The 18,174-nt window shown below is 46.6% G+C and overlaps 1 protein-coding gene across 4 annotated transcripts in view; it reads right to left on the reverse strand.

Annotated features, from left to right (window-relative positions):
• Optn (optineurin) overlaps positions 1-18,174 on the reverse strand; it is a 45,150-nt gene that overhangs the window by 18,784 nt on the left and 8,192 nt on the right. For all 4 annotated transcript variants that reach the window (XM_032884185.1, XM_032884184.1, XM_032884187.1 and 1 more), the window contains exons 2-6: positions 17,358-17,534; positions 16,175-16,377; positions 8,268-8,450; positions 4,575-4,648; positions 2,314-2,448 (exon numbers count right to left, since the gene is read on the reverse strand). In XM_032884185.1, the coding sequence (XP_032740076.1) occupies positions 2,314-2,448; positions 4,575-4,648; positions 8,268-8,450; positions 16,175-16,377; positions 17,358-17,523 (761 nt within the window). In that variant the 5' untranslated portion in view covers positions 17,524-17,534. The remainder of the gene's footprint in view (positions 1-2,313; positions 2,449-4,574; positions 4,649-8,267; positions 8,451-16,174; positions 16,378-17,357; positions 17,535-18,174) is intronic.

The following is an 18,174-nucleotide window of genomic DNA, read 5'->3' on the forward strand; positions in this document are numbered from 1 at the left end:
TAAACATCCCTTTTAAAAGTCACAGTGAAGTTTCTGGGGGGTAAGGGAACTTTATTTTTAACTCTGTGTGTGTGTGTGTGTGTGTGTGTGTGTGTGTGTGTGTGTGTGTATACGCAGGGGTCAAGAGAGACATCAGGTCCCCTGGCACTGGAGTTACAGGCAGTTGTGAGTCAGTGTGGGTGCCAGGAACTGAACTAAGGTCTTCAGTAAGAGCAGTCTATGCTACTGATGGCTTCTCTCCAGCCTTCCCTGGTGACACTTCGTTGCCATGGCACTGTCACAGCACTGCCTTCGAAGTTATCATCTCAGGAGTGGGTCCCTAGTAAAAGGCCAGGATAAAAACTTGACTGTTTCCTGTCGAAAGCCCCCAGAACTATAGGCTGAAAACACTTTCATAGTTTACAACCTATGTAGTCAGCACTCTGTTAAAAAAGCAGAAAACAGACCAACACACGAGGCAAATGGTTAAATGGCTAATTTTGTACTGAGATCTAAAAAGTATAAAAGGAAAAGGACCATTGCCTAGTGCAGGGCTCAACTGTGAGTGAGCACACATACGTTGTACGCATGTATCTAAACACACAGGGACAGGAACGGAGTAGTAATCTGAGTAAAGCTCAAAACTATCAATTTCCACTGGGAAAAGGAGGTAGAGAAAGTTCCAGGAATGCAAGTGCTGGGCAGCTGATGGTTGTGCAAGACAATTAATTCAGTCTTCCTCTTTCACACCTAGAGGTCAGTAGATCATGATTAAAATCTTCAAAAAATTAAGTAACAATTTAAACCGTATTTGATGGGGGCAGCAAATGAAAGAAGCAAGTGGACGGATAGGAAGTGACTGAGAAGCAGGGAAAGGGGTGTGGAAGGGGCTGCTTGAAGCACTGCTTCCTCACAGGCTTCTGTGCTTCTCCATGGGAGGGCTTAGAGCCATTTTGGTTTATTATTTTTCTGTTACAAACTGTCAACCCTAATTGGTATGCGGGTACTGCCCCTTTGGCTAGGCTGAACACCGGGCGAGGCACCAGATGGGACTGGCAGAAGGGTGGGCTCTCAACACTGTAGGACGGCTCACGTTTGGCACGGGTTTTGACCTACATGTGAATTACAAGTTGTCTTAATTTTCTAGGGCAAATGTTCATTTTGGGTCATCTTTCCCTTGTTACCTCTTGATTTTTTTTTTTTTTTTTTTTTTTTTTTGTAAACAAGGGCTGTATTTCTTATACAAACTCTTTTCCCTTACTGACTTATTTAGAAAATATAAATCCACCCAGTTATGGTTGTGCACACACTTTTAATCTCAGCCCTCAGGGGTCAGAGGCAGGGGGTGTCTCTGTGAGATCAGCATGGCTGACCACAGCATGTTCCAGGCCAGGCAGGGCTGCGCAGTGAGAGCCTGTCTCAGAAAACCCAGACAACAACAGAACCACAGAATAACAAATAAAACCCAAACCCCCAAAAACGACAAACGAAAAACAAACCCAGAAAACCCTATAAATGAGGCGAAACATGAATGCTCCACATACCGAGAGACAGAAGGCAAAACTGCACTCCCCCATACATCACCTCCCTTTTTTTTCCAGAAAGATTAAATTTAGAACATCTGTATTCCTATCTCCAGTGATTAGGGACAAAGCCTGGCTCACTTATTTCAGGAAAATACGGCATCTTGCAATGCATGTGTGCCAATCAGGCCCCAGACCATGTGTCTTAGTTTTAGCCCTGCCTTGTCCGAGACACAACCACCACCCTGGTATCCATGCAGAGAACAGGAGTCTCCATAACCACTCACTGGCCTGCCCTGTTACATACGGAGTCAGCTGGCTCGCAAGATAGAAGTTCAGTGTCATTGAAAAGAGGACCTTTCCCCGTGTACTCAAGGTGGGGTGTGCACCCTCCTCCTTCAGAGGCAGGCCTGGCACACTAACTGATAACTATGCCTTCGGTATCCAGGGAGACAGCTGCGTTGTTTGGAAACAGGAAGAAAGATTAGAAATATCCAAGTGGCAAGCTGCCAAGTATACACGTCTCTCCTCTGTCATACACCTGCCTTAAGGACAGAGCGCTGGCGAGCAGGACACCGTGGACAAGAGAGTGAAAACAGCCAGTCCCAGCAGACCATGCTGTTTGAGTCCATACACGGATGTTCGGGATGCAGAGATCTCCGAAGACGTCGGGAGAGCCTGGTAGTGAATGCTGAGCGGTACTGACTCTTGGGTGGGGGACATGTCCCAAGACTGTATTGTGGCAGTGCACGCACAGCCGTGTGCACGGCCTTGCACGGTGCCTTTTGTTTTGCACATTAATAGCTCATACCTTTCTTTGGCTTCTCTGAGCTCGATCTCGAGTCTCTCCACCTTTTGGTTTCCTTCCCTGAGGCAAAGCAGGAGTTGGCTCACAGTCAGTTCCTCAAACTCCACACAAGTCCTGGTGTCCTCTGTACATTTGCCCCTAAAAAGACATCACCGCCACATTCGGTGTGGGAATTAAAAAGGTTTTGATCTCAACGAACATGTGACACAACTGAGACCTAGGTCCTCCACTCAGTTCTCGACTGCCCCCAGCATGGCTCATACGCATGGTGTGGAGGCAAGCATGGTGTCGCAGGGAAGGAAGCTAACCTCACAGTGCAAGTGTGCACTCCAGAGACATGCTATGTCCACAGAGTCACGGACTCTGCAGGGACAGCTCAGCAGCTGTGGCAGGACATGCCGCCATCGCCAGAGATCAGGTTCAGAGAGGACTCTGGGCTGACTATGCAGGTCCATTCAGACCACTGCCCACTCCAACTTGTTAGACCTTTGTGAGGCAAGGGGAGAAAAACTTTTCTGGCTTTGGTTTTCACAGGAAGCAAATGTTAGCAGGAGGCACATTCACGACAAACACTCGATTGTGAGCATCACCCAGTAACGCAATGTTCAGAGTGATGGCAAGGACGCCAGGGACGGCAGCTCGTCTTTCCGGCATCTGCTGGGCTCGCATATCTCGATGCCAGGATTAGACTTGGACTCCAGAGCTGGAGCCCCACGCCTAGAAACCAACCCCAGACCTTACCAGCCTCATAAAGGTTAGGAGCTATTGGCTCGAAAGGGGAAGTGGTCTCTGCATAGGGAAATAAATGAACAGGAAGTGGCTTAAAATTTCCAAATAGTTTTTTCCTTCCTCTGCTTCCAGGAAAGTCTTGATAGTAAAAGCAGCAATTTGGGGGAAAGTTGACTTCTTAACCAAAAGGGAAAAAAAAACCCACTGGAAACAGGAATGACATTCACTTATACCAATAACTGTTTGGTGAAAGATTAGCATTGTATTATTTGCATTTTCCCTGACGTGAGAACTTAGGGACAGACCTAAAAATGTTGTATTACTTTTTCTGTGTGCATATTTATCAAATAATAGAAAAAACGGTTTTAAAGATCTGGGACGTAAGAGAAATTCTGAGCAAACTGACAGGCAAATGGACTAATGCTGCCTGCACACACACACACACACACACACACACACACACACACACACACTCGAACATGCACACGCTCACACACATGCACACAGAGGATGGGCAAACCACCAGCTCTGGGTAATGGTACCTTCGAAAACCAAGAAGTTTGGGGCCTAGTTCTACTCCCTCTGCTCGAGGCCCTTCCACTCCTTATTATGTGTTTTCTAGAATCTGCTTGGGACAGGCAGATCCCGAAGGTAAGGTCCTGGGCACTTTGAGGTTGAAGAGATGGCTCAGCGGGTAAAGATGCTTGTCCTCACTCCTGATGGCCTGAGTTTGATCCTCAGAACCCACATAGTACAGAGAAGAGATCTCCATAAACCAGTGCTTCTCGACCTAATGCTGACACTGACACCCTTTACAGCTCCTCACGTTGTCGTCACCCCAACCACAGAATTATCTTCACTGCTACTTCATGATTGTACTTTATTCTTGCTATGAATCCTAACTAAATATTTTTGGAGATAGAGGTTTGCCAAAGGGGTTGTAACCCACAGGTTGAGAGCTCCTGCTGCTGCCCTGTGGCCTCCATATGTGTGCTGTGGCGCGTTCCCTCTCCATCATATACATATACACATGATACATACATATTGGCAGCCCCCTTGGCCATTGCCTCAGAAGAGAACAGCACCGGTTACTGTGGCTGATAATCAGAGAGAATAGGGAAGAGCAGAAGGGTGGATCTCACTTAAGGCAGCCGGGCGGCCTGTTTAGTCCAAGCTGCTCCAGCAGTTGAGCGAGCACAGGGGTGCAGCCCAGGAACACGTCTACTTGTCACTGAGGATGAACGTGCTTACACTTCTGACAGAGAGCAAACGCCCCTGTAACAGAGAAGTCAGCCTTTGTCAGCCTTTAAAAGGCACGCGACTTTGTTTCGGTTTGCTGCCGGTTTGAGTTGCGACATCAAATACCATTGAAAATGAAGGTTAGCGCTTGGGAAGCTAAGGCAGGGGTGGTTGTAGGTTCAAATCAAACCTGGATCCCAGAGCAAGACCCTGCCTCAAAAGCAAAGTAACTTTCTTCATCATGTCCTACCCCAGTGACAGGCTCAGAGAAATGACACTGGCGTCCCATCACCTACATGCTGATGGAGTCTGTCCTTGTGGGTCTAGCGCTGTTCCTCATCTCCTTCATTGCCCCTTCCGCCTCTCCTTCCTGTAAAGGCAGAGATGAAAGGGATTGAACACCACAGATCTGCAGGCCAGGTCCCCCTTCAAAGGACAAAGACAAAAGTTTCCATCCAAGGAAAATACCCACCCAGCCTTCGTATGAGATAGGATCTAAATTGGGTCACTCAAATGAAACAGAAAACACTGTCCCCAGGGCCTGCACTCCCTGTCAGGATTATAAATATCTAAGCTAAGGCATGAAGGTCAGCGTCCTGCATTGGAATACACTCAATCCATGAATGTGGATTTGGCTTACAAGGTCGTGCCTTTGCCAAGCTGGCGGCCACTGCACGCACGTTCGCCTGCACCAGTGGCCTGTCAGGGAACCAAAGCCTAAACCCTAAGCTGACCAGATTTGTGAGCTGGTTCTACTTTGGTAAGCCAATGGAGCAAACCTTCACAACTGCACCAAGACGGCTCTCCAGGATGCTACCTTCTTCCTAAGCCACGGAAGGGCTCTCCAGCCCACAGAAGCAAAGCGAAGCTCTTTGACACTCACAATAGCTGTCACTCATCTGGGAGCCAGCAGATGATGCTAACCCGGGAGAAACAGTACTAGGAAACTTGATAAAACGTTTGGGCTTCAGCCATTCACAGGGCTAAAAGTCCGTTTCAGTCGTCTCCCGGCACTTGCAAAGAAGTTTGCTTTCCAAATCCTCCTCTGGGCAGCTGACTGTACATAAATGTCTCAGAGGGCAGGGAAGGAGTAAGGGTCGTTTGGCAATGACTGCTCTTGGCAGTTGGTGAGTAAGGAATCCCACGCTCAATACTCCAGGTCTACAAGTCTGAGAAGCTGCTCTCCGCTCCCTGGCTTTATCTACAAAGCACACCTCTCTCTTTAATCTCTTCCTCCCTCAGATGTGAACTTGGACAAGGTGGAAATGACACTTCTATTATGAAGGACTTTGTCCGGGTGTGGTTTCACTCTCACTTCAGATGTCTCTTAGCAGCACAGAAGGCGAGGTCTCTCTGGTGCCTACTCTGCTGCTTTCCTTTGTTATGGGACCCCTCAGAAGGGCCCCTCACAGGAGCTCAGGGGTGGGTGCATACTGCCTCAGCTGGCCAATTCACAGAACTTAAGGTTGATACCTCTGGCCTCAAATTCTGTTCTCAGAAGCTAAGTCGTGGTTTCTGGCAGGGAGGTAAAGACCAGCTTTCCTCAGCCTTCCTCCAGAGTTGTTCCCACTGCTTAAATATTTATTTTAGGACTGATTACGTGCTTGTACACACTGGTATGTAAATAAGGGTAGGTATCAGAGGCCAGAAGAAGGTGTTGGTGTTCTAGAGCTGGAATTAAAGGCAGTTGTGAGCCCCCATGTGGGAACAGAACTCGGGTCCTCTAAAAGGATGGTATTCTTTTAACTGCTGAGTTGTAACTCCAGCTATCCCATCCCTCTTTTTTGAGACAAGGATTCATGTATCGCAGGCTAGCCTTGAACTGGCTATGTAGCTGAGAAAGAATGATCTGGAACTTCTTACTCTTACGCTCCTGCCTCCACCTGTCAAGTCCTGGGCTCACAGACTTATGCTGTCCCAGCCAGTTTATATGGTGCCGGAGAAGGGAGCCAGGGTCTCCCTCACGAAGTTACCAGCCTTGGATGGCTAACGTCAGGTTCAAAGGGGATGCCAGTTCCCAAAACTACAAAGGCAGTGCCTGTGCCCAGGGATGACAGTCTTGGCCCAGCTGAAGCTGGATTATACAAGGGTTTTTGGTGGTCAGATAAAGGCCAGCATTCCTCAGTGATTTATGAACTGGAGGTTCTTGGCTGCCAAAAGGAATCCTTTTCCTTGCTTCTGGAAGAGTGTTTCCCAATAATATATACCTGTAGCTGCATATCAAAGCGCATGCTGGCCTCTAGGCCCCTCCGGTCTCTATACGCAAGCACTGTTCCGTCTCCTGGGCTTTCCTTCTTCCCTTCCCTTGACTCCCAGGCCCGCCCCAGCTTGGCTTCCCTTCCCCCAGCTACTCTTCTCCTCTTCCTTACAATCCACATGGTTTCCATATGCTGCCCCCACCCACCCTCCTTCTCCGGCAGATAGACCAGCCCAGGCTTTGCCCTTTGACCTGGACTCTTCCGGATGCTTCTGGGTATTCTCTCCCTTATTCACAATAAAGCCCTCCCTCCTAATAATGGGGTGGCCGATCCAGTGTTTCTTTACTGCAGCCCTCACATACAACCAGGACAACCCTAACAGTCGCTATCCACTTAAGGATAAACGAGTTTCCAAACCAGTCTCCTCCCGGGGTTAGCGTCATCTGCGGCCTCCCAGCTGAGTGACAGTTATTGTGAGTGTACACGTGCTTCACTTTGCTTCTGTGGGCTGGAAAACTCTGTCCATGGCTTAGGAACAGTGTAGCCAAAGCCTCCAGAACCATCTCTGTGCAACTGTGAAGGTTTGCTCCATTCGCTTATTGAAATAGAACCAGCTCTGGAATCCTGTCAGCCCTAGTCTTGGCCTCTTCCTCCCTCACAAGTGAATACGGCGGGCCAGTTTATAATGGCAGCTGGCTTGGCAAAATTGAATAGGCACTTTATCTCTGTTACATTCTTGCTCCTCGTTATCTGGTCTAGCTGTGCTGACAGCGAATTGTGGTAATTGTTTCATGTGGCCCCTGGAGGCTTGGAAGCTTGCACTCTATGTCCAATTTGCAAGCAAGCACTCTCACCAATTAAGCTACACAGCCAGTCCTTTTTATCACTGAGATGTAATTTATTATTACTATGTGTATGGGGGTGCTTGTGCCACGGAGCAGGTGCAAGGTCAGTGAGCTCCTGCCCCTTTCTGTGGGTTCTAGAAACCAGCCTTAGGTGGCAAACTGCTGAGCCATCCTTTCAGGCCCTCTTGGTTTTAAATTAATTATTTTATTTATTTACGTTCTAGATGTTGCCCCTCTTCCTCCCCTCCCCCTCTTATCATTTATTACGGTGCTTCCTCACTAGACTTCAGAAAGAGTCTATCGAATACAGTTAAATGCACATCATAGGAGACAACCAATCCCTGTGAGGTGCTCTCTGGCCTCCGTGCAGTGTCATGCCACGTGTGTAAAAAGAATTTAAGATGTTCAAAAGCCAGCCAAACGTCTGCTCACAATTCTGCTCACCATTCTACACAACTTTGTCTTGAAGAAAAAAAAAAAAACCAGTTTATGGGGTTGGGGATTTAGCTCAGTGGTAGAGCGCTTGCCTAGCAAGTGCAAGGCCCTGGGTTCGGTCCCCAGCTCTGAAAAATAGAAAAGAAAAAACAAAACAAACAAACAAACAAACAAACAAACAAAAAAACCCCAACAGTTTATGCTTATGGTTTTTGTTTGGAACATTTTGTTTGTTTTCAGATCAGTCAAAGAAATGTCCAACTTGGGAGGGCACGTTTAAGGTGAGGACTTCATCTTTCATCGAAAAGCTGAGTGATATATTTTGCAGTTAAGACAACCCTTGTTAAGCGTGCTACACTTAAAAAAATGGGAGCCAATTTATCTTCATTTTACTGGAATCTTGCTATTTGGATCGTCTGTGTTAGATAAGACAGACACTCAGGCATTGTGTTTCACATGTCTAGAGGGGGTTGGGCATTTGCTTCATATTAAAACACCCCACAGTTCTTACAGTCATCCTGATCTCCACGAAGGAGTCTTCTGAGGAGCCGCCGGAGTTGAGCTTGAGCTGCAGTTCTGAGATGATGCCCAGCAGGTCCGCCTTCTCAGCCTGAAGGCGCCTCACCTGGATCTTCAGTTGCTCCACTTCCTGCTCCAAGTCGGTTCTGGGAAACCCGCATCTACCTGTGATGTCCTGGGAAGACCAGGAATGGGGCATGAGGCGAATACACAAATCAAACCAAAGGTTTGGCTGGTAAACTTTGATGGTTAAAGGCCGAGCATCACAGACAGCGTTGTGTGTTCTCTCTCTCTGTCTCTCTGTCTCTGTCTGTCTCCCTCTGGCCCCTCTCTCTGTCTCTCTTTCTCTCTCTCTCTCTCTCTCTCTCTCTCTCTCTCTCTGTCTCTCTCTGTGCCTGTCTCTCTCTTTCTCTATCTCTCTGTCTCTCTCTCTTTCTATCTCTCTGTCTCTGTTTCTCTGTCTCTCTTTTTCTCTATCTCTGTTTCTGTATCTGTCTCTGTCTCTCTCTCTCTGTCTCTGTCTCTCTGTCTCTGTCTCTGTCTCTCTCTCTCTCTCTCTGTCTCTCTCTCTCTCTCTCTCTCTCTCTCTCTTTCTCTCAGGATAGTATGTAGCCACCCAGATGACCTTGAACTCAGAGCTGAGGAAAGCACTGACCTCTGGAACCTCCTACCTCGACCTCCCAAGCGCTGGTATTATCGCCATGCACCACTAGGTCCCACTTTATTTTTGTATGTTAGGGGCACATTTTGTGTGTGTGTGTGTGTGTGTGTGTGTGTGTGTGTGTGTGTGTGTGTGTGTGTGTGTGCTGGCCATGGTAATCATATGCAAAGGTAGAGGAAAACCTTCGGTGTCCCTCAGGTGCCATCCACCCGGTCCACCTTTTCTGTTTTTGTTTTTGTTTGGAGACAGGGTCTCCTATTGGCTGAGGACTTGCCAAATAGGGCTACGCTGTCTGGCCCAGCAGCCAGGGAACCTGCTTGTCTCTGCTTCCCCAGTGCTGGGATCAAACACATACATGGCCATGCCTTTTCGTGTATGTTCTGGGGATTAAGCTCAGGTCCTCGGCAGCCCCTCGGCTGTGCTACGTCTCCAGCCCCAGGCCTGGATTTAGAAGCCAATTTTCTAACATCTTTGTCCCTGTGCTGTAAGTAGAAGGTTCTCCTTGTTACTTAGCAACTTATTTTGATTCATTACAGAAAAATGGGAATTTGGGGGCTAGCGATACAATCCAGTGTTAGCTTGTCTCAAATGTATTCAACCCGAGTTGTAATCGTCAAGAGCCATACATAACCAGAAAGAGATTCAGAATAACTTTTTTTTTTTCTTTTCTATTTTTCAGAGCTGGGGACCGAACCCAGGACCTTGTGCTTGCTAGGCAAGCGCTCTACCACTGAGCTAAATCCCCAACCCCGAGATTCAGAATAACTTAATGACAAGAAAGAAAGGTTTCCACTGCATGCTGGGACAATGGGTCAAAATCACCTTTTCTCCACCCCATACCCACCCATGTCTCTCCATGTCCCCACAGTCATCCTGTGCAGCCAGCAGCCGGAGCACCAGCAAGGCCATGTGGCTCAGTGGTGGCAAGATAAGAAAAGGCCTGCAGCCACCCAGGACACCAGCTGCTGGCGGCTCTGCCCTTGCTGCTGCTGTGAGATTGGTAAGAGTACATCTGGGGCGGGGGTAGGGTGGGAGAAGACAAAAACTCAGGTTAAATTAAATTCCAACCTACACATGATCAGTAATGCATATTAAGCAGTGTTGCACACCTGTGAAGTACAAACCCGTGTGTGTGGAGTTCACCCCTTTGTAGTGACCACATATGACAGTAACGGGGGGGGGGGCAGCCTGTTCAGGTAGGTTGCCTTTTTTCTGGGGCATAGGGAGAACAGACCTGTCTGTATTCACTGATCACTAGGGGTGGTCCTACAGATGCTCTAGAGTAATGGCCTCAGTCTGGGCTCAAACGGAAAACGAGGCAGCACATAGTCCATGGTCTCTCCGATGACCGTCCAGGCCTTCCCGCTTCCTCCCCAGACAACTGCTATACCTCATGTACAACACTTCAATGTGCTTTACTTCCCCCTTCAAACTTCAAGTGCAAATACTGAGGAGAAACAAGAAACTGCACACATGCTCTCTCTCTCTCTCTCTCTCTCTCTCTCTCTCTCTCTCACACACACACACACACACACACACACACACACACACACTTTGTTTTATGAGTTAGTCTCTTTCTGTGTAGCCCAGGCTGGCCAAGAACTCGGGCAGCAGCCTTGACTATACTTGACTTCATGCTCTGCCTGCCTTAGCCTGAGTCCTGGGTCCTGGAATTACAAGTACACCTGGTTCACACTCACTTAAATTTCAGACAAGGTTTTAGAGAAAAGTCTTAATTCTCAGGAATTAATACCTTGATTGAACACCAACTACAGATTCTCTAAGTAAGTCATTTAAATATGGGAATCCAAACTCATACTCACCATTGATGAACTGAGTTTTAGTTTTTCCATTTCTCTGCGCCTTCTCTGACCATAGACCATGTGGTCCACAAAGTATTCAAAATGAGCCTTGCTATGTACCCCAGGTTGGCCTGGAACTCATTACGTAGCCCAGGCTGGACACCAACTTGTGGCACTCCTCCTGCCTCGGCATCTTGAGTGCTGGGATCATAGATATGTACCTGTTCCCTGGTGTGCAGGGACGGCGGTATACACTTAGGAGGCAGAGGCAGGTGATCTCTGAGTTCAAGGCCACCCTGGTCTACCCAGAACTTGCTCTGGGATACCTGGGCCATGCAGAGAACCCTTGTGGGCCATGCAGAGAACCCTTGTCTTGAAAAAACAAACCAACAAATAAAACTAAAACCAAGACCCCAAATTGGACAGCTCTAGGCAGGGTTCCATCTGCAGCAGCTGGAATGAACACTAAAAAACGTGGGTTCATCACCTCAGTATTCTTTCGGCCTAGTCAATACAGCTAAAGCCTAACATGCGTCTTTCCCTCCACAGTGATTATACATGGTCCTTAAGATTGCAATCAGTCCGGTTTTCAGCCAAAAACCACTTCTCGGATCACGCAGAACACCAGCCAGTCTGAGCAATGGAAGGTTGATCTAATGGTAAGATTCTACAGCCTTTGAGAAAGCTCAGGCAGACGTGAGGCTGGCCTGGTTTACACAGTAAGGCCATGGGAAAGAGAGGGGGTGGGGAGGGAAGGAAAGGGGAGCAGAGGGAGTGATTTGCATTTAAGATTAAGCCAATCACTGGCAAGGAAAAATACCAACAAAATGTCCTTATAAGTTCTGCTTAATTTCTTTAAAAAAAAAAAAAGACTTATTTATTTATTACATGTATGTGAGTATGAGTACACTGTCGCTATCTTTAGACACACCAGAAGAGGACATCAGATCCCATTACAGATGGTTGTGAGCCACCATGTGGTTGTTGGGATTTGAACTCAGAACCTCTGGGAGACAGTGCTCTTAACCACTGAGCCATCTTTCCAGCCCTAGGCTTAATTTCTTTCTTTTTTTTTTTTTGGTTCTTTTTTTCGGAGCTGGGGACCGAACCCAGGGCCTTGCACTTCCTAGGCAAGTGCTCTACCACTGAGCTAAATCCCCAACCCCCCTAGGCTTAATTTCTTAATTTCTTTGTCTACTGTCTCCTAATTCTAAGCCCTAACCAGTACACCTAAACACATTAACTATTATAGTTCAAACACACACACACACACACACACACACACACACACACACACACACACACACACCCCAGAAAGCTAGGGTTGTACACATTATTCACAGCTAAGAATGGCAAATGCTGATTTAAGTGAATTAATTCACACAATCCTCATACTCACTTGACAAATGAGGAACAAAGAGTAACCAGCTAGAATAGAACCAAACCAGGAAACCTCAGAGCCGTGGTTTAACCCAGGCCTACTCCATCTGGTTTCTTAATCTCCACGGTATAGACAGGCGACTGAATGGGAACTATAAAGGCCCAAGCACAGTAAAGAGCAGAATCCCAGGGTAGAGCCAAGAACAACTGACAGAAAAAAGTCAGTGGCGTCATTCCTAATGCTATCTCATAGACACACTCACAGGCTGCTGCTTATCCCTACTGCCATCAGAGAGACTTTTCAGAGACTCACAGACAAACATTAGGCAGAGCTCAGGGCACCCCACAGAAGAAGGGGAGGAGGAAGGATTATAGGAGCCAGAGGATCAAGGACACCAGGAGAACACAGCCCACAGAATCAACTTGGCAGGGCGGTGAGGGGCTCAGGGAACCTGCATGGGTCTGTGCTACGTCCCCTGTCTGCGTGCTGTGGTTGTTCAGCTTGCTTTTTGTTTGTTTGGTTTTGGGGTGATTCTTGACAGTGGGAGTGGGGGTGTCCCTGACCTTTTTGCCTGCTCTTGTGTGGCCTTGACATAGGGGTTTGTTCTTAGTCTCTCTGCATCTTGTTATGATGTGTTTGCTTGATGTCCCAGGGAGGTCTGCTCTTTTCTGAAGGGACTTGCAGGAGCAGGGGATGTGGAGGTGGAGGCTGGGGTCAGGATACATTGCATGAGAGAAGAATGAATAAATTAAAAAATATTATACAACCACACTTGGTAAAAGGGCAGGAAACAGAGCTTCCAACAAGTGTCTGAAGGCCTAGAATAGAAGGCCATGACATTAGAATCTCACGCTATTAGGTTAATTTTGTTTTCCTAAATCATAATGATCTCCTAGTAACCTGTGGGGAATTATTAATCTACTTACTTGGTCATAAACACCTTATAAGAGAACTCTTTGCTTTACTATTGGCATTCTCCATTCTTTGCACTAAACCCACCATGGCTTATCTCTCTGATCACTATGTGGACCCCACTGTTACCATCTAGCCCCTTTGAGCTATCTGACTCCACTGTTAGAGCATTTGCCCCCTTTGAGCTCTAGCCATTGGCCTCATGGGATACCGTTCCTTTGTCATTCCATTGGCCTTAGGATGGGTCAACTGAGGTGGCTAATCTTTTTTTTTTTTGGTTCTTTTTTTCGGAGCTGGGGACTGAACCCAGGGCCTTGCGCTTCCTAGGCAAGCGCTCTACCACTGAGCTAAATCCCCAACCCCGAGGTGGCTAATCTTGACTGTCAATCTGATTAATAAAGATATGCCTGGGAGATTTGCAAATCTGGCCAGTACAGCTAGACCCTATCTTGAACAGAAGATTCCTGTGGGTGGGGCTGGAAGAACGAAAGGTTCCATTGATAAAGCACACACTATGTACGTGCCTGAATCTGATTTCCAGTATCTGTATAAAGATTCCGATGCAGAGATGCTGAGAAGTAAACGCAAGGGGACCCTGGGGCTTGGTTGGTGAGCTTCAGGCCAGTAAAAGAGCCTGTCTCAGCGCTGGAGAGCTGGCTCAGTGGTTAGGGCACTGATTGCTATTCCAGAGGTCCTGAGTTCAATTCCCAGCAACCACATGATGGCTCACAACCATCTGTAATGGGATCTGATGCCCTCTTCTGGTGCTCTCTGAAGAGAGCAACAGTGTACTCACATAACTAAAATAAATCTTAAAAAAAAAAAAAAAAAAAAAAAAGCCTGTCTCAAAGGAGAAGGCTAGCCTTCTTGATGATGACACTTGAGGTTGTTCTGTGGCTTGTACATGTACAAGTCACACACACACACACACACCCATGCACACAGGCACACACGTACACATGTGCGGGCACACACAATTGATACAGTGTTCTTCTAAATAGCTTTTCATGCTTCAAGTTACTCTATATCACTTTCTTTCCAGTACTTTCTTCTTTCTTCTGTTCCTTTTACTTTGTTTCCATTTTTATCCATCCACAGAAAAGAGGAATTAACAAAACTCAGAGTAAATTCTCAAGAAAAATCATTAGTATCGGAAACAACCAGTCTTCCATGCTCTGAATGGTTAAGTGTGAGGCTTGGAAGGAAATGGCTAAGCGACACTTAGATGATGGGGGGGGGTGGCGGGGGGCTTATAGGACCAGCAGGGAGCAAGGGTGCTCTGGTTTGTCCTTTGCTAATGTCTCTGCAGTTTCAGGGATCAAAGAATTTCCCAGGACCTTTGAGTCAACCAAAATGTGACCATTTTCCTCTTTAACTGTGCATGGCAGCTTGCAGTCAGTGTCCCATATCTGACAGGGCACTGCTGAGTCATTCTCTAGAAGCAAACTATAAAGGGAATAATCGCTACTTAAAGGATAATAATGGGCTGGAGAGATGGCTCAGCAGTTAAGAGCTCTGATTGCTCTTCCAGAGGTCCTGAGTTCAAATCCCAGCAACCACATGGTGGCTCACAACTATCTGTAATGAGATCTGATGCCCTCTTCTGGTGTGTTTGGAAGACAGCTACAGTGTACTTATATATAATAAATAAATCTTTATTTTAAAAAAAGAGTCCCCAGCTCGAAAAAAAAAAGAACCAAAAAAAAAAAAAAAAAAAAAAAAAAAGAATATAGCCAAAAGTGAACATTCCAAGGCACACTTGTAAAACCTAATTTTATATCAAGGATATAAATCTAAAAACTAGCAATTGGGTGGTTGTAGACAGAGGTCCACCTACCATTTTTAAATGAATATGAAACACTGGTCTATTACTTGAATGTGTTTTTAGTTTTGGTTTTTTGAGACAATGAGACTCATACTACCTAGCCTGGCCTAGGACTCAGTATGTAGTACAGAATGGCTTTGGATTCGCCACCTTCCTCAGTCTTCACAGTGCCGGGATTATATTATAATTATATATCTGTAGGTATGTGCACATGTGTGTGAAGGTGTGCACACATGTAGGTGTGTATTATGGAGGCCAGAGATCAACACTGGGTGTCTTCCTAGATCACTGTCATATTTTTGGAAATAAGTTCTCTCTCACTGAACCTGGAGCTCATTGATTGTCTAGCTGGCCAACAAATTTCAGGGATCTGCTTATCTTGGCCCCTCATGTTGAATTTACAGATGTGCATCTCTGATTCCAGATTTTACACAGGTGTTAGAGAGGAGGCCCTCATGATTGCACCATGGCAAGCAGTCTCCTCAGCTGAGAACATCTCCTCAGCTTTGCCCTTCCAAATATCCTTCCCCAACAGAGATTACGTGTGACCCAGCCAGTGTTTCCAGCAAAACTACACTGCTTCCAAGACTATTTAAAATACCAGTCCAACCTCAACCATGGAAAGTTTCGATCTGACAGTCAAGACTAAGAAGATTCTCCTTCTGTTGTGTAACAGTTTCTTCCCAGATAGAAACATTCCTTCCTGCAGGAAAGCAAAGGACTCAAAACAGCTTCAGGAAGTCCCTGAAACTGACCAGAATTACTAGATGTCCCTCCCAGCCCAAGTAACTAATAAAAAACAAAACAAAACTGAGAGTCCCCTTAGAGGGAAGAAAACTGAGCTACAAGGACAACGAGGAAAAAAAAAATACAAAGGAGACTATGCGAGGGGAAGCCAATTGCCCAAAAGAAGCAGAAACTAGGCAAGCCTCTTAGAAATTTAGACCAGAGTTTAGACCAGGAAAGGACACATCAACCTGTTGAGCTGCCTGTAGGCTGTGCAGTGAGCTCCAGGGTTCCCAGTTTTTGTGAGTTGTCTGTCACCCATGCTGGGGTGGGGCTTGGTGATGCAGCTGTCTTTGAGTTATTTCTGCTCCTGTAAGTAACCCTTCAGTGATACTCTTAGAAGCTACAATTCATTGGTTTACCAACTTGAACTTTGGTGGGATCCATACTTTGGTCTGTTATAAGATCCCTCTGGGTGTGTGTGTGTGTGTGTGTGTGTGTGTGTGTGTGTGTGTGTAACCCCGGGAAAAGGTTTGTTAGACAGCAGCTGTACGTATTCAGGAAACAAAACCATGGCAGATCGTGTACTCACTTCAAATGGCCTTTCTGATTTCTCTTTTAGTTTTCCAAGCTCTTTCTTCAGCCTCTCATTTTCATGACTCAGGGCCTTGAGGCGCTCCTTAGCCTCTTTGCTTTGTATCTCAAACAACTGGCGTTCTTCCTTCTGCTTCTCTGTCCAGGCAGAAAGCTCCTCAAATCGCCCTTTCATAGCTTGATTATTTAGCTTCATGGCTTCTGTTCGGGGTTCAGAGAGAGGGAGTCACCCACCAGGGAATGGATGGAGTCCCATGAATCAGCCCTCCCCTCTGGCCCTTTCAGTACTCTGGGTCTCTGGATCTAAACATGCCCGAGTGGCCTGGGATAGGATGTCAGCAGAAAAAAAGCGGTTTGCTAACAGACAAACCGGAACATCGCTGCTAGTCCTTAGAGGTCACGAGAAAGGCCAGGCATGGTGGCTCATGACTGAACTCCCAACACTTGGGAGGCAAGAGGTAGGAAAATGAGGCTACATAATGAGCTGGAGGCCATCAAGTTCTATATGAGACACTGTCTCAAAACAACAAAATCCCTCCAAATAAAAACCGATTTGGGATATAAAGTCCTGTTAATGACTAGAAGTCTAGGAGACTGAGGGAGAGCCTATCATTCATTGATTACAGAGTTTAAGGATTAGCCACTGCTTGAGATATCAGAATACAACCCCTCCCTTGAAACAAAGTTTCACTCTGTATGTAGCCTAGGAGGGCCTTGAACTTGCTATGTAGCACATGGTACCACTGAACCTGGAATCCCCCTGCCTCTGTTCTGGAGCTAGGATACAGCCCTGCACCATCAAGCCTAGGTCAGATGCTTTCACCTAACACTCTGTAACTACAGTGGACCCTCTATATTTCCTTTTAAATGGGGTAAATGTCACTATCTTATTTCCTGAGACGGAATAATTTATTTTTGGTATGGCGATAAGGATCCAGTCTAGATCCTTGCAGATGTTAGGCGTGCTCTCTCTTCCTGGTCTATACTCTTAGCCCCTAAACAGAATGCTCTTTAGTCTGACCTGTGAACAGATGTAAACAAGCCCCTTAGCCCTGCCCAAAGTCTTGCTGTGCTGTTTTCCCTTCTAGGGAAAGAGGCTAGGAATGGACCTCACTGACAAGCCGTCTTCAGAAGGGTTTGTGTTTCCTGAGTGGAGAGTCCAGACGGACAGTCCGGCTCACCTTTCAGCTGGTGGTTCTCGACCAGGAGTTCCTTCATTTGCTGCAGCAGCTCCTCAGGGGTGAATGTGTCCAGGCTGGGGTGAACCATATTGGAGGGTCCATTTCCTGGGGTCTCACAGGAGCTGTCCCCCTTCTCAGTCAGGCAGCTCAGAGGTTGATGGGACATGGTAACAGGTCCTACGGAAAAGCCACAAGCTAAAAATATAGCTGTCTAGTCTACCACAGGCCTCTGAAAGGCCCACGATTCCACTAGGAATGAGAGGTAGTAAATCCCAGGGTTGCTGGCTTTCCCTCCAGTTGCACTGGGAAGATGTTCCCTTTAAACATCCAGTTAACATTGCCCAGCTTCGCCAGACCATGCAAGAAAGGGGCAGAACTGGAAAGGAGGTGGGAAGTGTAGGCTGAGACAATGAGAGGGATAATATCATAGTCTTGGTGAAGGATCACTAGTAAATCCTCTGCAAGTCCAAATATCCTTTTTTAAAAAAAAGATTTATTCATTTATTATATATAAGTACACTGTAGCTGTCTTCAGACACACCAGAAGAGGGCATCAGATCCCATTACAGATGGTTGTGAGCCACCACGTGGTTGCTGGGAATTGAACTCAGGACCTCTGGAAGAGCAGTCGGGTGCTCTTAACTGCTGAGCCATCTCTCCAGCCCCCAAGTCCAAATATCCTTATGCTGAGTGAATTGCATTGTTTGGAAATTAGATCCCAATAAAGCTATTAAAATAACCATAGTTTAGACTTACTGAAAGCTATTAAATCCTGCATATTTTATATGTATTAAAAGCTATTAAGATCTCCATATTT

Source organism: Rattus rattus, chromosome 14 (genome assembly GCF_011064425.1).
Source record: "Rattus rattus isolate New Zealand chromosome 14, Rrattus_CSIRO_v1, whole genome shotgun sequence".
NCBI classification, from domain to species: domain Eukaryota; kingdom Metazoa; phylum Chordata; class Mammalia; order Rodentia; family Muridae; genus Rattus; species Rattus rattus.